This window comes from Microtus pennsylvanicus, chromosome 11 (assembly GCF_037038515.1).
Source record: "Microtus pennsylvanicus isolate mMicPen1 chromosome 11, mMicPen1.hap1, whole genome shotgun sequence".
Lineage (NCBI taxonomy): Eukaryota > Metazoa > Chordata > Mammalia > Rodentia > Cricetidae > Microtus > Microtus pennsylvanicus.
In genome coordinates this window covers 49,287,376-49,309,519 of record NC_134589.1, presented here as the reverse complement: position 1 = coordinate 49,309,519, position 22,144 = coordinate 49,287,376, and the positions used below count along the sequence as shown (strand labels likewise).

Here is a 22,144-nt window from a genome sequence, read left to right as displayed (position 1 = left end):
AGACATTTGTCATGTAGCCCCTACCATCAGGACAGTCACAGCTCACTGGTGTATATGTTCATGTCAGAAGACAGGAAGAGCAGCATGAACACCCGGCATCTTGACCTGTTTCTATCCCCTTAGACTCTTTTACCCTTGTCTATGTCAAGTCCCACCCTATTCTTTTAGGCAGTCATGAATTACCCCCCCCCCATTTTATACCTAGAAAAGGCAAAGACAGGTCCCACCTTCTCCATGCTTGGAAACTAAGAGGAGGGTGAGGTTGACCCCTGTGAAAGGGTGGTTTGCCCTCACAAAGGAGTCGGGACCCACAGGTTGAGAACCACTGGCCATGCCCCTGCCTGTTCACCTAAACCTCACTGGAGATTCAAGTCCATCCCTAAGACTCAACTGTCATCACCTGACTCCGACCTTAACCATAGTTTGGATTCCAGCCTTAGCTCTAGGCCCAGCTTGGCCTGACTCACACTATGTCCCTGCAGGTCCTATGTCTATGCCGGCTTGGAGGCTGGTGCGGAGTGCTACTGTGGGAACCGGCTGCCAGTCACACGCGTCAGCCTGAAGGAGTGTAACCAGGAGTGCAAGGGGGAGAAGGGCGCCTTCTGTGGGGCTGTTCGTCGGCTCTCCGTGTACAGCGTGGGGCTGCAGCAGTCGGGCTCCAGGAAGCGTGAGTGTGCCAGCCTCATCCCGAGCTTTATATGTCACCCATGTCCCACTCACCCTACCCACAGCCCATAGGCCAGAACTGGAGCCCCCTTCCCTGTCACCCGCACCAGACTGGTTCCTGGCATACTGCGGAGAGAGAGTTAGGGCCATCAAAAACTATAACTGCCTAGGTTCAAGACTGGGCACACTTTCCCTTGTCCCTGGCAAAAGCTAAGTAGGAAGCCTGGGTTGACGGTGTGGTTACAGATAGCTCAGTTCTCTTTGTGGGGTTCCAGTCTGTTCTCTAACTTCTTTGGATAGAGCTAGGTCTCTAGCCGTATGGTGGTGAACTTGAGGGACAAAAACTGGTTTGAGGAGATAAGACTTGAGAATGTGCATCTACAGCCCCGCATTTGTGTGTGGTTTTGGGAGTTTAACTTATACCATCTACCAGGGCCTGCAAGCTCTAACATAAAGTTGGTTCTGGAGCTTTTTGGAGGAGCAAGAACAAAATCTCTCTCTGGAGAGCTATGCAAAGAAACATAGGCATCAAGGGTTATCAGATAAATTCTCGCCAAAGATGAGCATACAATCCAGAATTACACAGCTTGAAAAGAAATAGCCCAGCCCTGAAGACCATGGGGGGCCACAGCCACTGCACATCGGGCCAAAGTACAGGGAGATTGACTCCTTCCTGGCTGCTAAAGATGCTTAGGTGCTTCTTGCATCAGACAGGTGTGCCTGGCAGCCAAGAGGCCTAGATGGGGCAGTGGCTTAGAATGAAGACACTGACAATACAGACGAGCTCAAGGATTTGCTAGTGAGTGCATTAACTCAGCAGAAACCCACTGACACCTAGTGTGTCCCAGATTTACCTTGTCTTCCCTTGGACATCTCCATAGACTTTCTGAGGACTGGACTGGCTGTGTTCACTTCTTGGATCTTTTATTTCTTTGACCTTAGAGGATTAGTCTGATCTCTGATCCCTTATCCTGATCCCTGGTCCCTTACTCCTGAGATCTAGCAGGATTAGGCCTGAGGTAGACTCTGGGCCACCCTACCAACTTCTAGCAGACTTAGAGACAGCCAGTTTTTTTGTTTATTTGCTTGTTTGTTTGGTTTGGTTTGATTTGGTTTTGGGTTTTTTGTTGTTGTTGTTTGGTTTCGGGTTTTGTTGTTGTTGTTTGTTTTGGGGTTTTGTTGTTGTTGTTTTGCCTCTGCTTTCGATCGGCTGAGGGACAGATGGTCCGGTCATTCAGGACAACCTCTGATCTTGAGTGGGCCAGAACTGCTATCATGGTTCATGTTGGCCATGGCGTCAGTGCCGTCTCTGCAGCCAGCTGTGTTTCTGACCTTTGCATTCCGCTCCACTCTCCAGGAGCTATGCTAACAGGCTGTCAGGGGTGATCAGGTGACCACCCTTTGTAAAGTGCAGCTTGCGGCTGCTGGGACACACGCACAAGTATGCCCTTGCCTTCGAGTTGGGCTGAGGGTCAGTCCTGACACTTCATCAGTGTCTTCCCTCGACAATGTTCGTCTGCCCTGCGTGGCCCCAGGGCTCTCATCTGGGGAATCCTCAGTGAGGGCTCTAGAACAGTCTCCACTTAATGGCATCAGCCACAAACGGTCGCATCAGGGATGTGCACAGACCATTTCTGTGACCACCCAAGCCACATGGGTCACTTCCCTGTTGTCGGTCATGCTGAGCTCCACCCCCCGCCACTCCCCCACCAGAATACCGTGCCTCATTCTGTTCATTCATTCACTCAGCGCCTCTTGGCATCTCTTGTTTTAGTATTGAGGCTGGTTGCAGGGAACCACACACAGCCTCCTTCTGGGAGCTCCATTCTGGAGTCTCATGGCTCCCCATTGCCCCCCCAACCCTGCCATGGCTTGGACTTCCTGAGACACTAGTTACTTTCCTTCTCCTGTGTTTTCCCTGCCTTAGTGGCCCTCCCTTCCCTTGTGCTCCTCAGTCTGTACCCTTGGCATCTGTCCCATGCCAGTGATTGAGCTCTGAGGCCTGAGCTAAGTCTGGCCTTGCCACGGGATGGCACAGAGTCTTGTGTGTGGTATATGTCATTAGTTTGGGCTATTGTCCCACAATCCTGTGCAGGTGGGGGGATGGGGAATGGGTAGGATACAGCTGTCAGGAGCTGGCACTGGGACATGCAATGCATCCACAACAGTCCTCAGAGCTTGGAAGATGTCTGTCAGTGAGGAAGAGCCCTCGAGTCTGTGACACAGGGCTAGTCACAGGCTGGACAGCCCAGGTCCTGAGTACTGGAAACCAGCCATTTTCTCTGTAACAGGTAGCCTTCTTGGCTCTGTATACTGATTCCCAGACCCCTGGTTCTGTGGTCAATCAAGATGGGCTTCCAGGCCCAGGACTTGGCATGACTTAACAGTTTATATGGAAAAATTCCTTCCCTGATGGAGCCTGGCGAGAGTTTGTGCTGCCGGCCAGATGTGGCAGGGAGAGCAAGCTTAAGTGAAGATGTCAAACCTCAGGAGACCTGATAGGAAGAGGAGTGTGGGATGTGAATCAGATGTCAGCTCAAGAAACTTATCCCCAAGCAGCTGGTGCTGGAACATTCCAGAAGGTTTGCTCAGTACCAAGGGAACCAAATAGTGAGTTGAGCTTATGCACCAGAAGGTTGAAGAACAACTTGGCAAGAAAACTCCTTTGTGACACAGGATTGAGGAGTATCCCTAGAACCCGGGCAGGAGTTCAAGACCAGAGTGAGGACAGTGTACAAGAAGGCCCAGGAGTGCCTTGTCTGCCCCAACACAGCAAGAGGCAACAGGCAGTCCAGATGCCCAAATCCACTTATTTTTCCATACATATTCTCAGGAGTCATAGAACTTTCTAGACTACCAGCCTGCCAGATCACTCTGAAAGCTAGCATAAAGTAAAATACAAAATGAAGGGAAGAAAAACAGATACCCAGACCCCCTCACCTCCACCCCCACCCCCAAAGATTTGGTAGGAACGGTGACCCCTTAACTCTGACCCATGTTAAAGACCCTGGATGACCATGGTTCCCATGGTGGATGTTTCTCAGGTGCTTGGCTCAAGCCCGTCTGTACCCTTCTCTCTCTCTCTCTCTCTCTCTCTCTCTCTCTCTCTCTCTCTCTCTCTTTCTCTCTCGTGATACCTGCCCCTCTTGGGTCTATTCACATAGGCCTTAGGACCCAGAGCCAACCACAGATACCACTTCTCACCCAAACCCCATTTCCTTCCCTGCAGGACGGACTGCCACCTACCGAGGGTGCTTCCCGCTGCCAGAGAACGTCACCCACACCTTCTCCTCCTCCCTGACACAGGCCAACATGACTGTGGAGACATGCTCTGGATTTTGTTCCCAGAAAGTAAGAACTATTACCATTGCATGGTGCATCAGTCATACAGTGTGCGTGGTGGGCTTCAGAGCAGGGACAGGGCCCATGCTGGGTCACACACATCCACTCTGACAGCCCAAGTGGCAGCCAAGGAGGAGAGGGCAGAGTCAGGCCTTATAGCCAGTGTCTCGCAGGGTGTTTTGGGTAGTTCACAGGTAACATGATTTGAGTCTGCATAGGGAAGGCCGTAAGCTAGAAAGAATGTTTCTGCCTGCCTTTCTGCATGGAAGATCTTGACACAAATGTCACATGTTAAATTGACCTTGTTTGGACTCAGAGATGCTGGCTCAATCTTAGGGACAGCTGATGGATTTTCCATTTTCTGTGCTAAGGGCTGTGACTGGCTGCAGGGGCCATGTCACAACCACTCCTGTGGTTCAATGCAGGCTTTGGAGGGGAGTGGAACTCTGCTGGGGCTAAGCTGGGCAAGGCACCAAAGCCACTGTCCCCACACTGTGTCCTTTCTCAATGGCAGGAAGAACTGTGGGCAAAGGCTGGTGGAGGTCAGAATTCAAAGTCAGAAGTGTGTGAGGTGTGGTGGGGAGCTCCGTGTCCACAGAGCACAGAGGTATTAGGCTGAGATTCAGCCACCTCACCCTGTGGTGGATTCTGCCTCTCTGCAAGTGACCCTAGGTGACAGTGGTCTGGGGTCTGGGGCTGATACAGTAGCTTTGAGGCTCTGTGGTATTGGACAGCGTAACAGAGCAGAGCTAAGGGGGAGGAGAGGGCATTGTCTGTGATGATGGTGACAATGACCGTGAGCAGAAACTAACACTGATCACACACGTGCTAAGTACTAATCATTTCAAGCACTCGTTAATGCATTCAACTTTCCTGAGGCCTAACGGGTTGACTGGGATGATGACCTGCATTTTGGCAGGTGAGGAAACTGAAGCAGCTAATGCAGAACAATCGCGATGTCTGCCTGTGCTCACGTAGTACTGGAGCTGGGACCTGACAGCGGCCATTGTGGGGATTGGATGGAGTAGGGACAGCCGCAGGGAAGCGGTTGTGACATCCCTTCTCCCGTTTCACCCAGACCCTACAGCCCTAGTAGGTGCTGCCCTCTTCCTGTTTCCTCAGCTCTCTGGAAATGCTTCTCTGGCAAGGTGGAGGAAGAACAAAGCTTTTATAGGCGTTTCCCTCTCGCCCGGGTGCAGTGCTGAAGTACTTCCCCAGCTTTGTGTCACCAGCCTTTGCAAAGCCACTGCCATCAGGGCCCATAAGTCACAGAGCAATCACCCCGTTTGGTGACTCGCAGACATCTGGCCTGGGAAATCACACCTCTTCTCATCCTCATGGTGGGAACTGAACTCAGTGGGAGAGGTAATAAGGACTCCCAAACAACTGCCAGACCTGCCTGAAGTTTTGAGCCATTTCCACCGTAGAGCCCCCCCAAACCCCAACTTCCTTCAGAATATAGAATACCACTGGTCTAGGGTCAGATAAAGGCAGACTTCTCAGCAGCTTTGGAGGGGCCAGGCCTTTGCAAAGAAAGGCTGCTTTAATCTCAGCAGGGGACCCTTCATATCCCTGGTGGCTGTAGGATTCAGCTCAGGTTTGCAGAGGGATAAGCCTGGACACAGGCACCGCCAGGGCTCTTGACTCCACCATCTGTGCTTTTAGGCACTGCAACCTCTTGTGACAGAAGGTAAGGGAGAGATGAGAAAAAGAGCGGGGAGGGGGGGAGAAAAAGTGCAGTCACCAGGACTGCAGGCCTGGACCCCTCTGCTTAGCTTTGAGTAAGTGATGTGTTTATGTAGAGCACAGTAAAGAGATGCTCCTGCCTCCCTCCCACCTAGCCTCCTCCCTGGGAGTCAGCTCATTGCCCTGGCTTCCTATGACCACGTTCAGAAACTGAATATTCAGTCGGTTGCATCCTAGACAGGTCCATTACAAATCCCAGAGCTACGGGGAACACAGGGCCTGCACTCCGCTGAACTAGCCCTGTCCTGCCAGACCATCCACCTTAGAGATCACTCTGTATGGGTTGAGAAAGTGAACTCCAGTCTTTCCCAGCCTCACAGATGTCCTATAATTTATTTAACCGATCCCCTACCGTTCAGCTTTTAGATTGTGTCTAGTCATTTGCTTTTACAAACAGTGCCGCAGTGACTATGTTTAGGTCATTTTGTATGAGTGAGTCTGTAAGGAAAAGAAGAGAGAATAAAAAATACACTGTGGGTTCAGGAGGTATCTTTGTTGTTCAGTCTCTGCTGCCAGAGTGCCCTTGGCAAAGGTTGTACTAAATTTGCACCTCTTTGCAGAGATGAGGGAGTGAATATAGCCACTCCTGAAGGGTTCTCTTTCTTCTGGGAGGGGAGCTCCTAGGAAAATGTCCCAGTATTCTGGATGTGTCTCCCCCGGGCAGTCTTCTAGAGCCCAGAGAGCTCTGCCTGGTGGTTGCAGACAATAATTTAAAGATGAGAAACTTCTTGCTATTTTCAGCTCTCCTTCATATTTACTGGCACAAATCCACATCGCTCCAGTTTTACAGTGACGTGTGCCAGAAGATCCCCGCAGGCTCTCGGTATCATAAGCCGTTTGGCACCTTAGCACCTTGTCTGACTCCCCTGCAGATGCACCTCAGGGGTGAGTTGCTGGCTTAGTTCTAGCATTTGCAGCAGCACAGCTCATCAGAGCCACATGGAAAAGGGGCCCCCGTGCCCTCAGAGCATCAAGTATGGGAATCATTTCACTCCTCTCTTGTCCCAGCCCTGTTGGATGGAGCAGGAGGGGACATTTCCTTGAGTCCTATTGTTGAGAGCTGCAGGGGTTTGCAGCTGTGGAAAGAGTCACCCTTTACAGTGATCAAATTGAAAGTGACTTTTAGCAAAGTGCATTTAGCAGGAATTGGCTGAATTGCCTAGGCTAATGTTTACCGTGCTAAAATCAAAATCGTGTGTTTGGTGCCTGCAGAGCCCAGCGATGGGTGAGGCTCTGCAAGGTAGGGTTTAATGGCTGGGGAGGAGCCAAGATGCTTGGCTGAGTAAGGCTAGTGGCTGGAAGAGAGGTAGGTAAGTTAGAGGGGAGGAGGAGCTGGAGCCCCTAGGGCAGTGTGAGCAAATGGATAAGGAGAATGGACATTGATGGTCACTGTGTGGTAACCACTATGTGAAGACAGCAACATTGCAAGAAGAGGCACTGGGAGTCGGGGTGAAAGGCAGGGTGGGGAGAAAGTTACAAAGAGTCTTGGGAGTCTGCCTTAGTGTTGAGTGGGCCGTAGTTTTCCTTTTTGTTTTGTTTTACTTGTCCCCAACAGGAAACAGAAAGCGACTGATGATGTAGTTGGGGGGGGTGGTGCGGTGAGTAGCGTGACACTCTCCATCTGTAGGCAGGATGCCCTGGACCACAGGGAGCAGTGGAGCTCATCGGGGAAGGGCTTGAGCTGAGAGCTGCTACTGGAGCCAAATCCTCTTGAGAGGATGGGGACCCACCTGGGAGGAAGGTGACAAATTCTGTGTGGGTAGAGAGTGGCTCTGGCTGGTAGAGTTCTCCATAAATCCTTCTAGGAGGCAACATTCTGCAGGGTCAACCTCAGAGATGCTTGGCAAAGCTGCCACAGAAGTCTACCTATGATCTGGCTCTGTAGTACGGGATTACAGCTGTGGCCAGAGCAGAGCCAGTAGAATATCGTCGATGCATCAGAGTGCCCCTCTGGTCCCCAGGCTGCCAGGCTGTCTCCCTTGTCTTCCCCTTACTCACTGGTATAATGGGACTCAAAGCCTCAGCTTGCAGATTTCTGGGTTTGCCTTTGCCCCTCAACAAGGTCTCGGCCTTGGACTGGACCTTGAAGGTTGGAGAGTTCATTGTTTCAGGAAAATTGTAGGATATTTTAGCAAGGACCCCAGATTCTACCCATGGGGTGCCAACAGGAACTCTCCCCTCAGGGGTCACAACTCAAACTTCAGACATTGGCCAAGATCTGTGGAGGTGAGACCCACAGCCCTGGAGAGCCAACTTGAATATGTTGCCCTGCAGTATGGGTCTGGCCATTCCCACTGCATGTGGCATCTGAGCTGATTTTCTGGCCCAGTGCAGACGTGATGAGGCTGGCGCTGGTCAGTCCTGCCGTGCCACTGGCCTTTCTAGGGGAGGAAGTACTTGGACTGGGGACAGGAAAGTACAGCCAAGCATTCCTTCGCTGTTGTCCCACCACGCACTCACTCTGGACAGGAAGGAAGTCAGGAAGGAATCCACTCCCTGCAGAGGCCACGGGCAGGTCAACTTCCAGTGCATTCCCCACCCCAGGCCTTCACGCAGAAAGTGGAATTCAGTGCCACAGGAAAGGCAGGGCAACATATTCAAGTGTCCAGCCATGGGGGGAGGGGCCTGGGCGGTGCTCCCAGCAGGGTGTTCAGTGGGGCAGAGCTAAGCCTGAGGGTGTGAGCCTAGGGCAGCAGATGTGAGAAGCGGTGCTTAGAAACAGGAGATAGAGCACCCCCTCCCTGCAGCACTTCTGAGCTACCTGCTGAAGGATCTCTAGTTGGGACTAGGTAGATAGCACAGATTTAAGGAAGCTCTGGGAAGGTAACTGAGCAATAAAGAACATCTGGGAGCCAAATCCAGCCTCTAATGATCTGTTTTCACTAGCAATGTTAATTATATATAATAATGGATTCCACTCTGGCATTTTCACAGTACACATAGTGTATTTTTATTGTGGGCACCCATCCCACCACCTTCTCCTGTTTCCCTCCTCTTTCTGTTGACCCCTTTTCTCTTCCCACCCAGCGTCTTGTGTGTTTTCACAACTTTATTTATGTTGATGGGAATTTCATTAGGGTTGTTTACAGGATCCTGGGTGAAGGGTTGTTTACAATAGCATACTGGTGGCTCTGCCACAGGAGGAAAAAAAAATGTATTTTTTGAGAGTATGTGAGATTATGTACAGTGATTGCAGTGCCTGCAGCAGCCAGAAGAGGGCATCAGATCCCCTGCTGGACAATCCTGAGCCACCCAACATGGAAGCTGGGAACTGAACTTGGGGCCTCCAGGACAGCCACAAGGGCTCTAAACCACTCAAACATCTCTCCAGTTGCCCCCCACCCACCCACCAAAAAGAAAAATGCATTTTAAAAGCCCTCTAAAATGGTCTTGTCTAATTTCTGATTTTTTGGAGATAAAAGGAAGCTTGCTCCTTTCAGTCACCTTGAGATCCCGATGCCTCCTTTCTTCCATGCAAGGTGGGAAGCAGCCGGGGTAGCAGGTTAGATACTTTCATTGCGCTGGTTCCATCTCCGGTGATTAATTTAAAGACTGATATTTGTGTGCAAGAGCAGAGACTGATGTGGGAGTGAGGACTCTAAAATGGGAAACTGTGAAGTCTGACACCGTCTGCAAGCAGGTTAATAAAGTGTGACTGCCCCCCACCCCCCTCCCGGTCATATTGCCTCTGGAACTGGAAAGGGAAGCGTGACCCTGAGCTTGTGTTTTCCCCCAGTTTACCTGCTCTGACTAAATCCCCCTGAGCCCCAGTAGATGGGAGAGTCCCACCCCAGGGTGACCCCCAGCAACCGTCTTTGCCTACGGTGGAGTCTGTGGGAGTCTGAGATCAGTGATCCTTGACACAGCAGGGTTTTCTTTCGTTGGGCCGTGTATGTGCTTTCCAAGAGCAGCTCAGGACCAGTGTTTAGACCAGACACGGTGGCACCCACCTGCCATCCTAGCACTCAGGAGGCATAGGGACTGGATGACCGTGAGTTTGAGGCTAGCCTGGGTTGCACAGTAAGACTTGATCTCAAAAGAGCAAGGTCCGTGGATGGGGATCCCTGAGCTCTTGTTTTGCTTTGTAAGACCTTGGTTGCATCCCTGAGACAGCACATAGAAGAGTCGTTTAAAAGCCCACACAGAACCTGCGATATTGAACTGTGCATGTACTCATTGTTTTAGGGGGTTGCCAAGGTAGGAAGGTAGCTGTTACAGAAAATTTGAAGGTGCAAAAGTAGAAATAAAACTTACCTATAAGCTTAATGCATCAGAAAAAAAATAAGAGCTAAAAGCATATCAGCCTTTTGACCTTATCCTAGGTACGTGTGCAAGAGCTTTCTTTTCTAATGTAAACATTGGGCTGTTGTGTCTTACATTCTTCCTCTTCTTTACTGTGACCTGGACATTTCTGTTGCTGTGCTGTGATTTTTGTAGATGTATGACTTTCCACCCTCCCCCCTCTTCCCTCTGCTCCTTCCCCTCTCTTTCCCTTCCTTTCCTTTCCCTCCCCTCTGTCTGCTTCCCTTCTTTCTCTTTCTCATTTCTCCCCCTCTCTTGCTCCATTCTCTCCTTCTTTCTTTTATGCATATGTATGTGTGTATGTGCACACAAGCGTGGATGTGTGTGTGTCTTCACAGGTCCATATGCATGTGATGGCCAGAGGACAACCTTGGCTATCATCCCTCAAAAGCCATCCACTTTGGGTTTTATTTAGGCAGGGGTCTCTCACTAGCCTGAGCTCACTAAGTAGGCTGGGTTGATGGCCTGCAAGCCCCAGAGATCAACCTGACTCTACCTCCCCAGCTCTGGAATCCCAAGTGTGCACCACCATATCTGCCCTTTTTAATGTGGGTTCTGGAACTCAGGCCCCCGTGCTTGTAGGGCAAGCACTTCACTAATGGACCTATCTCAGGCCTACTTCCTTATTTCTTTCGTACTCTTTGCTTTCTTTTCTAGCCTGTGAGCACATTCATAATTATTTCCTTGAGCCGCGTTAACAAGGGAGCTAAGGATTTGTGGTTTCATATGTACACATGGAAGTACATAACAAACTTTGGGTATGTTTTTCTGACTGTGTCTTGTCTTTCTCAAGTTGGTCCTGAGAAGGGCTCGAACTTGTGACGGTTCGAGTCCTAGTCCCTGCCTGCTATTTTTCATTTGTGATGCTGGCTGGTCCTGCCACTTCCATCCTCCACCTTTTGTGCTGCCTGGAGGGAGAACGCCTTGCAGGCACAGATCCAGTGATGTCACGACTTACGTTTTGTGCTTCCCGAGTAGCTCATTGTCCAGGCGACGATTGTTTCTCTGAGTCCTCTGAGTCTTTCACTCGTGGGACATGTTTGAGAAGCTGACTCAGGAGGATCTGGCTCTTGCCCTGATGGTTGGATGCCAGGTCCCTGGGCTGTTGGTGGTTGGGTGTGTCTTTGCCAGTTCTTCTCTCTTACAGTGTTTGGCTTTCATGGAAGATAATCTCTGGGAAGTTGGTCTAGTTTGCCTATTACCCGTGGACTTGGGTCTTCTCAAAGCCATGACAAGCCTACTGATACCCATAGGTTTCCCCAAGCCATCATGTTTGGACTTTTCTTGTACCCGTGGGATGGATGTTTAGCATGAGCTCTGGCATCTTGAGGCTGGATGTGTGCAAAAGGCCTGCATGGAGAGCTTTACACTGAGTGGGTGCTGGTGGTCTTGCAGGTGGAGCCTCTAGCACCATTCTTTGAGCCACACCCGCATCCCCACCATCCTAGCTGTTGGGTACTTTCTGGAAGGCACTTGGAGCTCATTTCACCCCTAGATCCCACTCCCATGAATGGAGATATCCACAGCCACAGCTCAGACCTTTGCTCATGGCTCCTTACCCTCTATCTCAAGACCTGGCCCTTGCCTGATGCCTTCTCCTGGGTCAGGCTCAGTCCCATCCTGCCCAAGTCTCCATCCCAGGCAGGTGCAGGATCAAGACTACTATGCTGTGCATCCATCCTGCCCCAGGACGCCGACCTAACTGCCTCTCCTCCCTCTCTGCTGGATCCCAATAACCCCACGCCATGCTCAGGCTTTCTGCCTGGCTTTTTTCAGCTTGTTCCCTACCCCCCTTTTCCTTCTGTCTTTTTTTTTCCTCGCTGAAGGTTGGAGTGGGGGCAGGGGCATGGGAGAACTGAAAGTTGGAAGAGAGATAAGATTCATCAATATTTAATTTTTATGGAAATCGTGTCCTCGAAATCCCACGGGACTGAAAATTGTTCTGTGTTTTCAGGATCCAGTGATGTCGCTGAGGCGGTTATGTTGTAAATAAAACTGTATTACTATGTGCAGCTCTCCCGTCGCTCTGCAAACACCCGGAAACTTGACAGTTTAATCCACTCAGGGAGGCAAAAGGGTTTGGGTCACTGGTGGGGGCAGTGACATGCTCATGAAGTGGGCAGCCCTGGGATATGAGAATGGAAGGCTCGACCTCGGCAGCATCAGTGCCACTGGGGAGAGCTAGGAGCCCTCCAGCCTCAGCAGAGCACAGGCTGGGGACACTGTTGGCCTCAGCAGGGATCCCAAGATAGCAGGGCCCTAGGGGTGGGATGGCTGACTTCAGAGGTAACTGCTTTCCCCTCCCTTACAGCCTTTGATGCTCTTGACCTTAGCTAGCAGGAATATGGCAGGTTCGTTGTCAACAGGTTTTGATGGTGGTGGAATCTAAAAAGGATGTTCATTCATTCATTCATTTGTTCATTCATCAAACACTTACTAAAAACCTGTCACACATTAGAAGACTGTTTTAGACCCTGAGGGTGTGGCGACACACAGGACACAGAAATCCCTTCCCTGTTTATATCCTTGCGAGCAGGGCAAGACTACAAACCAGGAGAAGAAATAAAACCTAGGGTATGCTGCGCGGTGGTGAGTGCAGCGGTGAAGAGAAAGGCGGGGAAGTCCGTGGGAGTTTACCCAGGAGACATTCATCCTTAGATGTCTCAAAGCCGCTCTGTTCACAGTGGCTGGAAACAGCTCGGGGGACGGCCGTCACAAAGTGAGTTGGTCAACGCACAGTCCAGCCACACATGGAATTCTATGTGACAGTAAGAAGGAACAAGCTGCCGATGTGTGAAGCGGCGGGGACGGATTAAACAAATGGTTTTCTGAATGAAAGAAGCCATGCTCACAAAAACACACACTCGGCGATTCTATTTATGTGACACTCTAGAATGGATGCTGCTGATTCGCAGTGATCGAAAGCGGGATGGCGGTGGCTTAGGTTGAGGCAGGGAGAGACGTAGGAGAAAGGACAGTGGGACCTCTCGGTGGATGGAAGTGCTGCCTGCCTCGATGTGTGTTCGTCAGAGCTGGCCAAGCCCTAGATGTGGGGTCAGAGCACTTCATCAGGAACTTAACAAGCAGTATGCACACACAGCGGAGAAGAAGGTGGGAGAGCACTCAGTTTGGAAAGGGGTGGACAGAGGAGGCCTCACTGAGATGAGGGCTGGAAGAAAGCGAGAGTGGTGCGTGGGGAGGAACATTCCAGGCCGTTGAAGTAACAGGTGCAAAGGCCCAGGGGTGGGAGCCTGGCTCAGTAGCCAAGGAACAGAGAGAGCTGATGTCTTAGCTGACTCAGGCTGCTGCCTCAGCACCACAGACTGGGCAGATTAAACAGCGGGTATTAATCTTCACATACCTCTGGAGGCTAAAGCTGGAATCATAACTTGGAGGTACCAGCAGCCTTGGTTTCTCCTAAAGCCTCTTTCCTTGACCTGTATCTCCCAGGGTTGTTGGATGCTTACATTGGCCTGCTCTTCCTGTGAGATCACCAGTCACAATGAAGGGCCATCCCAACCTGACGGCTTTATTTTGACTAACTCTATGGAGAATTGTTTCTAAATAAGGTCCACTCTGAAACTCTACTGTCACAGGCTGTGTGGGAATGAGCAAGGCACCGCCAAGCCACTGTGTGCTCCCTAAGGGTAACACAGGGGCCTGGAAGCCCCCTTGGGGTGAAGGTTCTACTGAAGGACAAGGCAGGACGCTGGTATGGTGAAGGAAGGGGGTGAAATTGCAGGGGCCATACACCACTTTTCACCAGTTCACATCCACGGGGACTGACTTCCAGGAATGTCCCTAGTCAGGCTACCAACGGGGGGGCTTATTTGTAAAGCAGTGTGGGGCCCCTGTATGGAATCTACTTAAAGACACAGTGGGACCTGTCAGTCCCTTGTGTCGGTGAGCACAGTGCCATCCTAGCATGAAGAGGAACAGGAAGGTGGGGGACTGGGATTTCTGGGCTCAGAGGAGAGGCTCCACAGTGCCCTGGGAGTCAGTGATTAGCATTTCTTCCTGGCTGTGTCCCCCAGGCTCCACTTCGCCTCCCCTGGCTGCGACACTATCTCTTGTCTAACATGAGTGCATAGCTCCTCGGCTTTACCAAGCCATGCACAGAAAGCGCTATTGATTTTCCTTATTTATTTATGAGATTTCTTGCTGAGGGCAAAAAATAAAAAGGTTTGTGCAGTGGCTCCCTTCGCAACAAACACCATCCTCCACCCACTGCCTCCATCTGTCACACAGGCTGTGGGCCTAAGAGGCCTGCTGTGCCCCTTGGGAGACATGGGGGTGGGGCTGAATGTCCCACCTACTGCCCAGCATGTAGTGGGTGCTCACAGGCATGTGTTGGGGAGGTGACTGAATGCGTTTCTTGAATGAACTGTGGCAGACACTCAGAAGGGTAAGGAAACCAAACATGTCCCGTTCCTATGTGAAATGCCTACTGGATGTCAGGAATAACCACTGGGGCCCAGCTCATCTAGCCATCAGCCTACAGGATCTATTTTATTGTCTTTTATCAATGGTGAGAGTCTGAGTGGTTGAGCATCTTGCCCATTGTTGTACACGTGAGCCAGATTTCACATCCAGGCCTTCAGGATTCTCTTTCATGCTGTGTGATGTGGACACTCCAAAGCAGAACAAAAGCCCACTTGAAAGCTGGCTGAGCCCTCAGAAATAGGTGTGTCCAGTCTCTGTCTGGTGGGGACTTTCCATTCTCAGAAAGGTCCCGTCCATCATCGGAGCATGTCAGGAAGGAACAGGATTTGTGTTTCTCTACTCTTCAGTCTTTGGAGAAACGACTATAGGATCTGTCCCCATTCTGCTGTGAGACCTCTCTAGGCCAAGGGTTGGCTTTTGTCCATTTCCAGGGGGAGCGTAACTAGCCAAGGGTCTGTTGTCTAACGATGCAGCGCTCCACATCCCGAGCTGCCCGTGTCAGCAGAGCTGGCTTCCTGTCCCCACAGCTTCACTTATGTGGATGTCTTCCCTGATGTCCCCATTCTACCACTCCTGCCAGATGCCGGCCACAGCCTGGACCCTGTTCCAGGACCGCCCAGCGTTCTGGCCTTTGTTCACCTGTGCCCAGACGCTCACGCAGTGTGGTGACAGTTGTCACCCGTTGGCTCTGAGCTCCTGCAGGGCAGAAGTCATATCTCACTTCTGTGACTACCTCTGGTTTAAACCCAGAGCCTGGTGGTCATCCCTGCTGAGCCTGTGTGAGTGGTAGCACCTCCACAGAGTACAGCTAACACCTGAACCGGAGGTACAAGCCACTCCCTCCCTGGCCTCACGCTCCTCCTCTTCTTCCCTACAGGAGTTTCCTCTGGCCATCCTCCGGGGCTGGGACTGCTACTGTACCTACCCTACCCCCCAATTCAGCCTGCGGGATGCTGTGGATGGAACACTGTGCAGCCAGGCCCCTGAGGCTCAGGAGCTGCCTGGCTACTGTGAGGTTTACCAGACACCTGTACAAGGTGAGCTCTGCATACCCTCCTGGACTGTGGCATTGGTCTGGAGCAGTGATTCTCAACCTTCCTAATGCTGTGACCCTTTAGTACAGCTGTGGTGATCCCCAGCCATGACATTATTTTCGTTGCTGCTTCATAACTGTAATTTTGCAACTGTTATAAATTTTAATGTAAATATTTGATATTTCTGGCAGTCTTAGGTGACACCTATGAAAGGGTCATTCTAACCGCAAAGGGTTGAGAACTACTGGTCTGGGCCCAAAGTGCTCCCAAGGCTAGATAGACTAGGTATGCCTAACTATAAAGCCACAGGGTACAAGTTATGTAGAGTTCCCTGTATCTCTTCTCAGTAGATAAGGGAGAGGAAAGGTCGGGTGAGGCCAGGCTTCTTTTGAAAATATGAGCTATTGGGGATGGTAGTATAAGAGGCAGAGAGGAAGAGCAATGAAAAGGGGAATAATGCAAGACTCAGAGGCACAGGAAGGGCACTTAGGCCTCAGAAGCCTCCATGTGCTTGCAGTCCCCTGGGTGAGCATCATCACAGTTGGGCTCTGCTGATCCCAGGGACTGATGGGGAAGACTAGCTCATAGAGAGAAGCATGCCCGCTGTTGTCCAGTGCCTCCAGGGATTGCCCCCAGCCCTGGGGAGAGACCATAAGAAGCACAGCTGTTGGCCTGAGATCAGCCCAGCTTCAGTTCATTGCGCTGCAGTGGCATGGTTGGGTTCATAGTTCTGTCCATCTCCCCTAGCAGAATCTGGAGTTCTCTGTGTTATGTCCCAAAGAGCTAGAGTGGGGTGAGTGTCCTCAGAACACTCAACTCCTAGCCACGAGGGATGGGAGGCTTTATCATATCACTCAAGGTACAGGTAACAAATTGCTTAACCACCAGTCCCTGTCCAGAGGGCTTCAGCAACAGCTCTGAGATCACAGTGCAGGTGAGTGACTCCTTGGTGACTTCTGGGCTTTCAGACACCCGGTGCACAGACAGGAGGTTCCTGCCCAACAAGTCTAAAGTGTTTGTGGCTCTGTCAAGCTTCCCTGGAGCTGGGAACACATGGGCAAGACACCTGATCGAGCACGCCACTGGCTTCTACACAGGAAGCTACTACTTCGATGGAACCCTGTACAACAAGGGTAAGCCAGGGGTGCTGGGGAAGAAGAGGCAGCCCCATACGGTCCCCTCACAGACCAGCCCTCCTCAGAGCACTGGAATTTCTCCATTGCTCCCCAGACAGTAAGGGATTAAGGGTGAAAATTAATCTGCCCATTCCTCTTTTTTCCTGGCAAATGGTAACTCTTCGAAATGCCATTTAAAAAAAAAAGTCCAGAAATGCTCAAGAACTTTATGATTTCTAATCTTTCCCCTGTAAAACTAAGCGGTCTCATTACGCTGAGTAAATTAACTTAACCGGCTCAAGTTTGTGAGCTGCTCAAGAACGCAGACCCTCAGACAAGTCAAGTGGTGTCTAAATTTGGCAAAATGTATTCCTCAGTTGTCACGGGGTACAGCATTTGCTCTGGGCTTCTGTACCAGAGTTTGGATTGCAAAAAGAGCTGATACTGTCAGAAACCAAACAACCTAGTGTGCTTGGCAGCGAGTTCTTAAAGTGGTTGTGCATGTGTAGCCTAGCCCATCTTCCCTGAGAGGCTAAGGGCACCTACAGATGCGGGAGACAGTTGCCAGATAAGCACACGGCCCTGATTTCTCTCACTGACCCCTGTGCCCAGGCTGTAGTGACCTACAATATTTGCCTAGGAGGCCTGTACCAGCTGCCTGGATTCACATGTAGATAAGTGGCCAAAGAGTGGAATGCCAGCTTCAGGGCTGCCAAGAGGCACCTGGGCTGTGGGCTCTCAGGCATGGTCTAGCACTCATTTGGCTATAGTTTGAATTTTCCTCTTAATGGCATCCTAGCCTGTTTGATAAAAATCAATCAAGGCAAATGCTTCTGGTGTTTGACCCATGACATTAGCAAGCTTTGGCGGGTAACCTCCAGTTCTGGGTTTGAGAGTTAACATTTTCCAGGTACCAGGAAAGCGCTGATGCCACCGTAGATATGGATGTTTTGCAACCACTACCGAAGGAAGGCTTCTGTGTTTTCAAAACCCCAAAACAAGTTTATGGAGATTTAAGGAGCCTGTTCTCTGAGCTGGGTATCCTCACCTATGGTCCAGAGACTCTGGGCATCATCCAGAAAGCCTCCAGAGCATCCCAGTTTGTGGGTTCTCCTGCTCTGCTCCCTTAAGCCCCTGTGCTCCACACTTGGACCACATTACCTAATGGTCCACAGCCTTAAAGTTGGGATCTGCTCTTGTTCCTTGATTGCTGTCATATTTGTTCTTCCTGTTGCTGTGACAAAATAATGCAGACGGAAGCAACTCAAGGAAGGGCTGGTTTATTTGGATCACAGTTTGAGATGGAGTCCATTGGGGAAGTCAAGGGAGCAGAAGACTGAGGTGGCTGTGTCTGCAGTCAGGAAAAAGAAAAGCAATGGATGCTTATACTCAGCCAGCTTCCTCCTCTTCTGTGGTACAGGACCTGCTTCAGGGCAAGGTTGTCACTTTCCTTTGGGGCAGGTCTGGCTCCTTCAATTAACCCAATCAAGATTGTCCCCCATGGACATGCCAGTGCCATATCCTTCACGCGTGTGCCCAGAGGCTTGTCTCCTAGCTGAGTCCAATCTTATCAAATTATAGCACTAGCCACCAACTGATCCAAAGTCCAACACAAGGAGCCACAAGAGCTTTGTGGAATCTTGTGACTCTGGACCAATGAGTCCAGTCTGATCTTTCCTCTCAGTCAGCTGTCACTGAGATTCTAAGTGCACAGTGCTTCACCAAGGATCCAAGGAAGGGTGTGGGTAGCAGAGCTATTGGTCTGGGGGACAACCCTCCATTCATGGGAGTAGGGTTATAAGCCCTCAAATGCCGTGGGTGAGGCCTTTTCCAGACTTGCCCTGGATCCTGTAATAGAGAATCTCTACTCTTGTGATAGTCCAGGGACCTGTGATAGGCTATGGCATAAGGTCATAGGGAGGCTCCTGTTGTTTACAGTCACTGGCCCATGATGGCTGCCTTGTCTCTCCTGGAGAGGTGGCTAGAAGATAGGGGCTTCACAGGAACACTCAAGGGCTCAGAGACAGAGCTCTAGCACAGTTGTCAGGATGCTGTGTGACACTGTGTAGGTCACATACCCACTCTGAGCCTCTGTCTTCGTCTGGGCCAAAATTCTTTGCAATGCTCCTCTGGAATTATCTCCCTGGAAAGTCCAACATTTGTATCTATAATCAGACCCTGGGGACTGCAGAAGGTAATTTGCCTCATGCCGATGTGAGCATCCTCTTCCCTACTGGTAGACACCTCCTGTTCATACTTTCCCTGAGACAACAGTCACTCCTGTGAAGGCCTCTCCTGCCCCCATTCATAGAACCCCCAGTACCCTCTCATCAGTCCTTGTGTTATTGTGGAAGTGGGATCACCCCAAGTGAGGGTGAGGATACCTTCCTCCATAGAGGTCCTCTGATTCCTCCTGAGCAGGCTTCAAGGGTGAGAAAGACCATTGGCGTAGCCGGCGCACCATCTGTGTGAAGACACATGAGAGTGGCCGGAGGGAGATCGAGATGTTTGACTCCGCCATTCTCCTGATCCGGAACCCCTACAGATCTCTAGTTGCTGAATTTAATAGGAAATGCGCTGGACACCTGGGCTATGCCCCTGACCGCAACTGGAAGAGCAAAGGTGAGGGATGGATGGCCTTGGCAGGGGACTGACAGGTGTACCAGGGTGGTGCAAGGTCAGAATACATGTTCCTGGCTGTGGGAAGGCCTGGTCGCACTCATTTCTCCCCATCTTCCCCAAGCGTGCTCTGTCCACACTGCCATGCCGATGGCAAGCCAAAATCCTCCTCTATCCACCCCCAGTGGTGGGTGGTGAGGTCACATAGACCTAGGAGTTGCATAGAGCTGAGACAGCCCTAGGCACACATGGCCCTGTCTGCCCCTCAGCCTGAATCAGGAAGCCATGTTCACCTGCCATTCAGAAGTAGGAAGAGAGTGTGCACACCTGGTCTGTGTCCAGGGTTTAGCATGATCGTCCTTCCTAAGCTGCCCCCACTGACTTTTCTATGGTTTGTTACTTAAGTAACTCTCCAGATGAGCCCAGAGTACTTGATTTGTCCAGGGTACGGGGGTGATGGTGGGCAGGGCTGGGTCTTAATCCTGCTTCCCAGTCAGCTTGGACAACCACAGCAATACAGTGGAGATGGTGACTTGAGGCCCTTCTCCCAGGTTTCAGACAGTACTCCACAGCCATATGGCAGAGACCCTCTTCTTGTAGGGACACGAATCTCATCTCAAGGGCCACACTCTTATGACCTCATCTAACCTAGATTGTCTTCCAAAAGCCTCTTTTATACACACTATTATATTCAGGTCCAGAAATGCAGACATTCAGTCATAACACCCTCGTTTCCTGATATGGCATGGACACTCTCTTTATGAAGTGATCCTCTTGACCTCAGCTCCTGAAATTCTACCATTTGCCAGGCCCTGGCTGAAGATCCTGCCCTTGAAGAACTGTGGTCTGGTCTTTGACCCCTCCAATCATAGATTGAACCCTAGTCTCCATTATGATGATATTTGATGGAGGTGCACATCTGGAGGTGACGATGTCAGTTAAGTCATGAGCAAAACTCTACCCAGGGCAGCATTGGGTGGAGATGCTACAGGGCCAGCATTAGCTGAACCTGTGCTACCCAGGGCAGCATTGGGTGGAGATGCTACAGGGCCAGCACCAGCTGAACCTGTGCTACCCAGGGAAGCATTGGGTGGAGATGCTACAGGGCCAGCACCACTCCTCCTTGTCCAGGATAGTCCCAAAGGTCAAAGAACTCACAGCACACAGGAGAGGGCCAGCTTTCGCTTGATACATGGCAGGCTATATCTGTCTTAAATTGGTACCCAAGATCACTGTCTTTCAGGCAGACCTAGGCCTCTGCCAAGTTGAACTTGACAGGAACCCTTCATTCACACTGGACACCCAAGTGGATCAGCCTCAGGTCGAGAGGTCAAAAACAGGCAGCACCTTCTCCTCGACAGGCCCTTCAGAGCCAGCAGCCCCAGGAGGCAACCCTGACTTTATTACTTCTCTCCCTGTTTCAGAGTGGCCGGACTTTGTGAATAGCTATGCCTCCTGGTGGTCCTCGCATGTCTTAGATTGGCTCAAGTACGGGAAGCGGCTGCTGGTCGTGCACTATGAAGAGCTGAGGCGCAGTCTGGTACCCACGCTGCGGGAGATGGTGGCCTTCCTCAACGTCTCTGTGAGCGAGGAACGGCTTCTCTGTGTGGAGAACAACAAAGAGGGCAGCTTCAGGCGACGTGGCCGGCGCCCTCATGACCCGGAGCCCTTCACCCCGGAGATGAAGGACCTGATCAATGGCTATATCCGGACAGTGGACCAGGCTTTGCGTGACCACAACTGGGCTGGCCTGCCCAGGGAGTATGTGCCCAGATGATAGGCCCACCCTGGCTACCTGGTCCTGCTGAGATGCAGCTGGACTAACGGGCTGAACACTGCTCTAGTGCACTGATCTGTGGACCCCTGGGCTGCATGGCTGCTGGCACACAGTCAGCAAGGTGTTCTCGCGGGTGCAACTTCATGAGCAGGGCATCCACCAAGCCTGCCCAGACAGATGCGCATCGCAGGACACTCCTTGCCAGACACTTGCACATCATCAGACACACTTAGACATCATCCACCACTCACAGTGCCCATCTTTATGTGCCTAAGCCATTTGAGTAGGGTGGACCAGACACTCCCAGCTTTGCAAACACAGCCAGATGTGGACACATACGTACAGTTGCCAGAGTGTATGCTTACAGAGACTGACTGTCTGCCTCATATAGACACACGTGCACACACTCAAGGCTACGGGAGGCCTTTGGCTTCCTGGGTCCAGCTGGGCACAAACTGGACTTTTGGGGCCCTTGGCTCTGGGGGCTGGCGGTATTGCTCCGGGCAGTACAGTGGGGACTGGGGGGATGGAGGTACACAGACAGAGTGTTGCTGATGGGTACTGTGTAACCCTGGCTGCGTGTCTGACATCCCATAAATGTGTGTGCTGTGACATCCTGGCACTGCAAACCACTGTGTCTCTGCCTCTCTCTTCTCTATGGATGGGGACTGGCAACACTGGCAGCATGGGGCCTGCTGCTGCCCCCACCCCCACCCCTGCAAGTGTACACGTGCTGACCTTAGAACAGCCACTGCTATTCAACACAATGCTGTTACCCTCTTTTAGCTAACAACACCAGGGCATCCAAGAGTAGTCCACTTGCTTTTCCATCCAACTGTTTTGGGAAGCTGCAGCTTCAAACCCTGTCCATAAGGAGTGAGGGCCAGAGGCTGGGATGATGGCTTGGCCTACAGGGGACCTCTAGACTCAGGGGAGACCACATGCCAGCAGGAGGGGTTTGTGGTGAGAAAAAGAGGTGCTAGGTGATATGTCACTTCAGGGACCACTAGGAGCAGTTGCCCCTCACATTAGCAAACCCATGCCCTGTGGAAGTCACACAGAAAATTCTATACAAGCCAAGTATAGAGACCTCCACCTTC

At 51.3% G+C, this 22,144-nt stretch overlaps 1 protein-coding gene across 11 annotated transcripts in view; it reads left to right on the top strand.

Annotated features, from left to right (window-relative positions):
• Wscd1 (WSC domain containing 1) overlaps window positions 1-21,676 on the top strand; it is a 39,573-nt gene extending 17,897 nt beyond the window's left edge. For 10 of the 11 annotated variants that reach the window (XM_075991792.1, XM_075991789.1, XM_075991788.1 and 7 more), the window contains 6 exons: window positions 483-667; window positions 3,896-4,017; window positions 15,377-15,536; window positions 16,502-16,666; window positions 19,070-19,270; window positions 20,692-21,676. In XM_075991792.1, the coding sequence (XP_075847907.1) occupies window positions 483-667; window positions 3,896-4,017; window positions 15,377-15,536; window positions 16,502-16,666; window positions 19,070-19,270; window positions 20,692-21,044 (1,186 nt within the window). In that variant the 3' untranslated portion in view covers window positions 21,045-21,676. Of the gene's footprint in view, window positions 1-482; window positions 668-3,895; window positions 4,018-15,376; window positions 15,537-16,501; window positions 16,667-19,069; window positions 19,271-20,051; window positions 20,643-20,691 lie in introns of those variants that run through there. The other variant, XM_075991794.1, reaches the window with a different exon arrangement.
• Window positions 21,677-22,144: the final 468 nt, after the last annotated feature.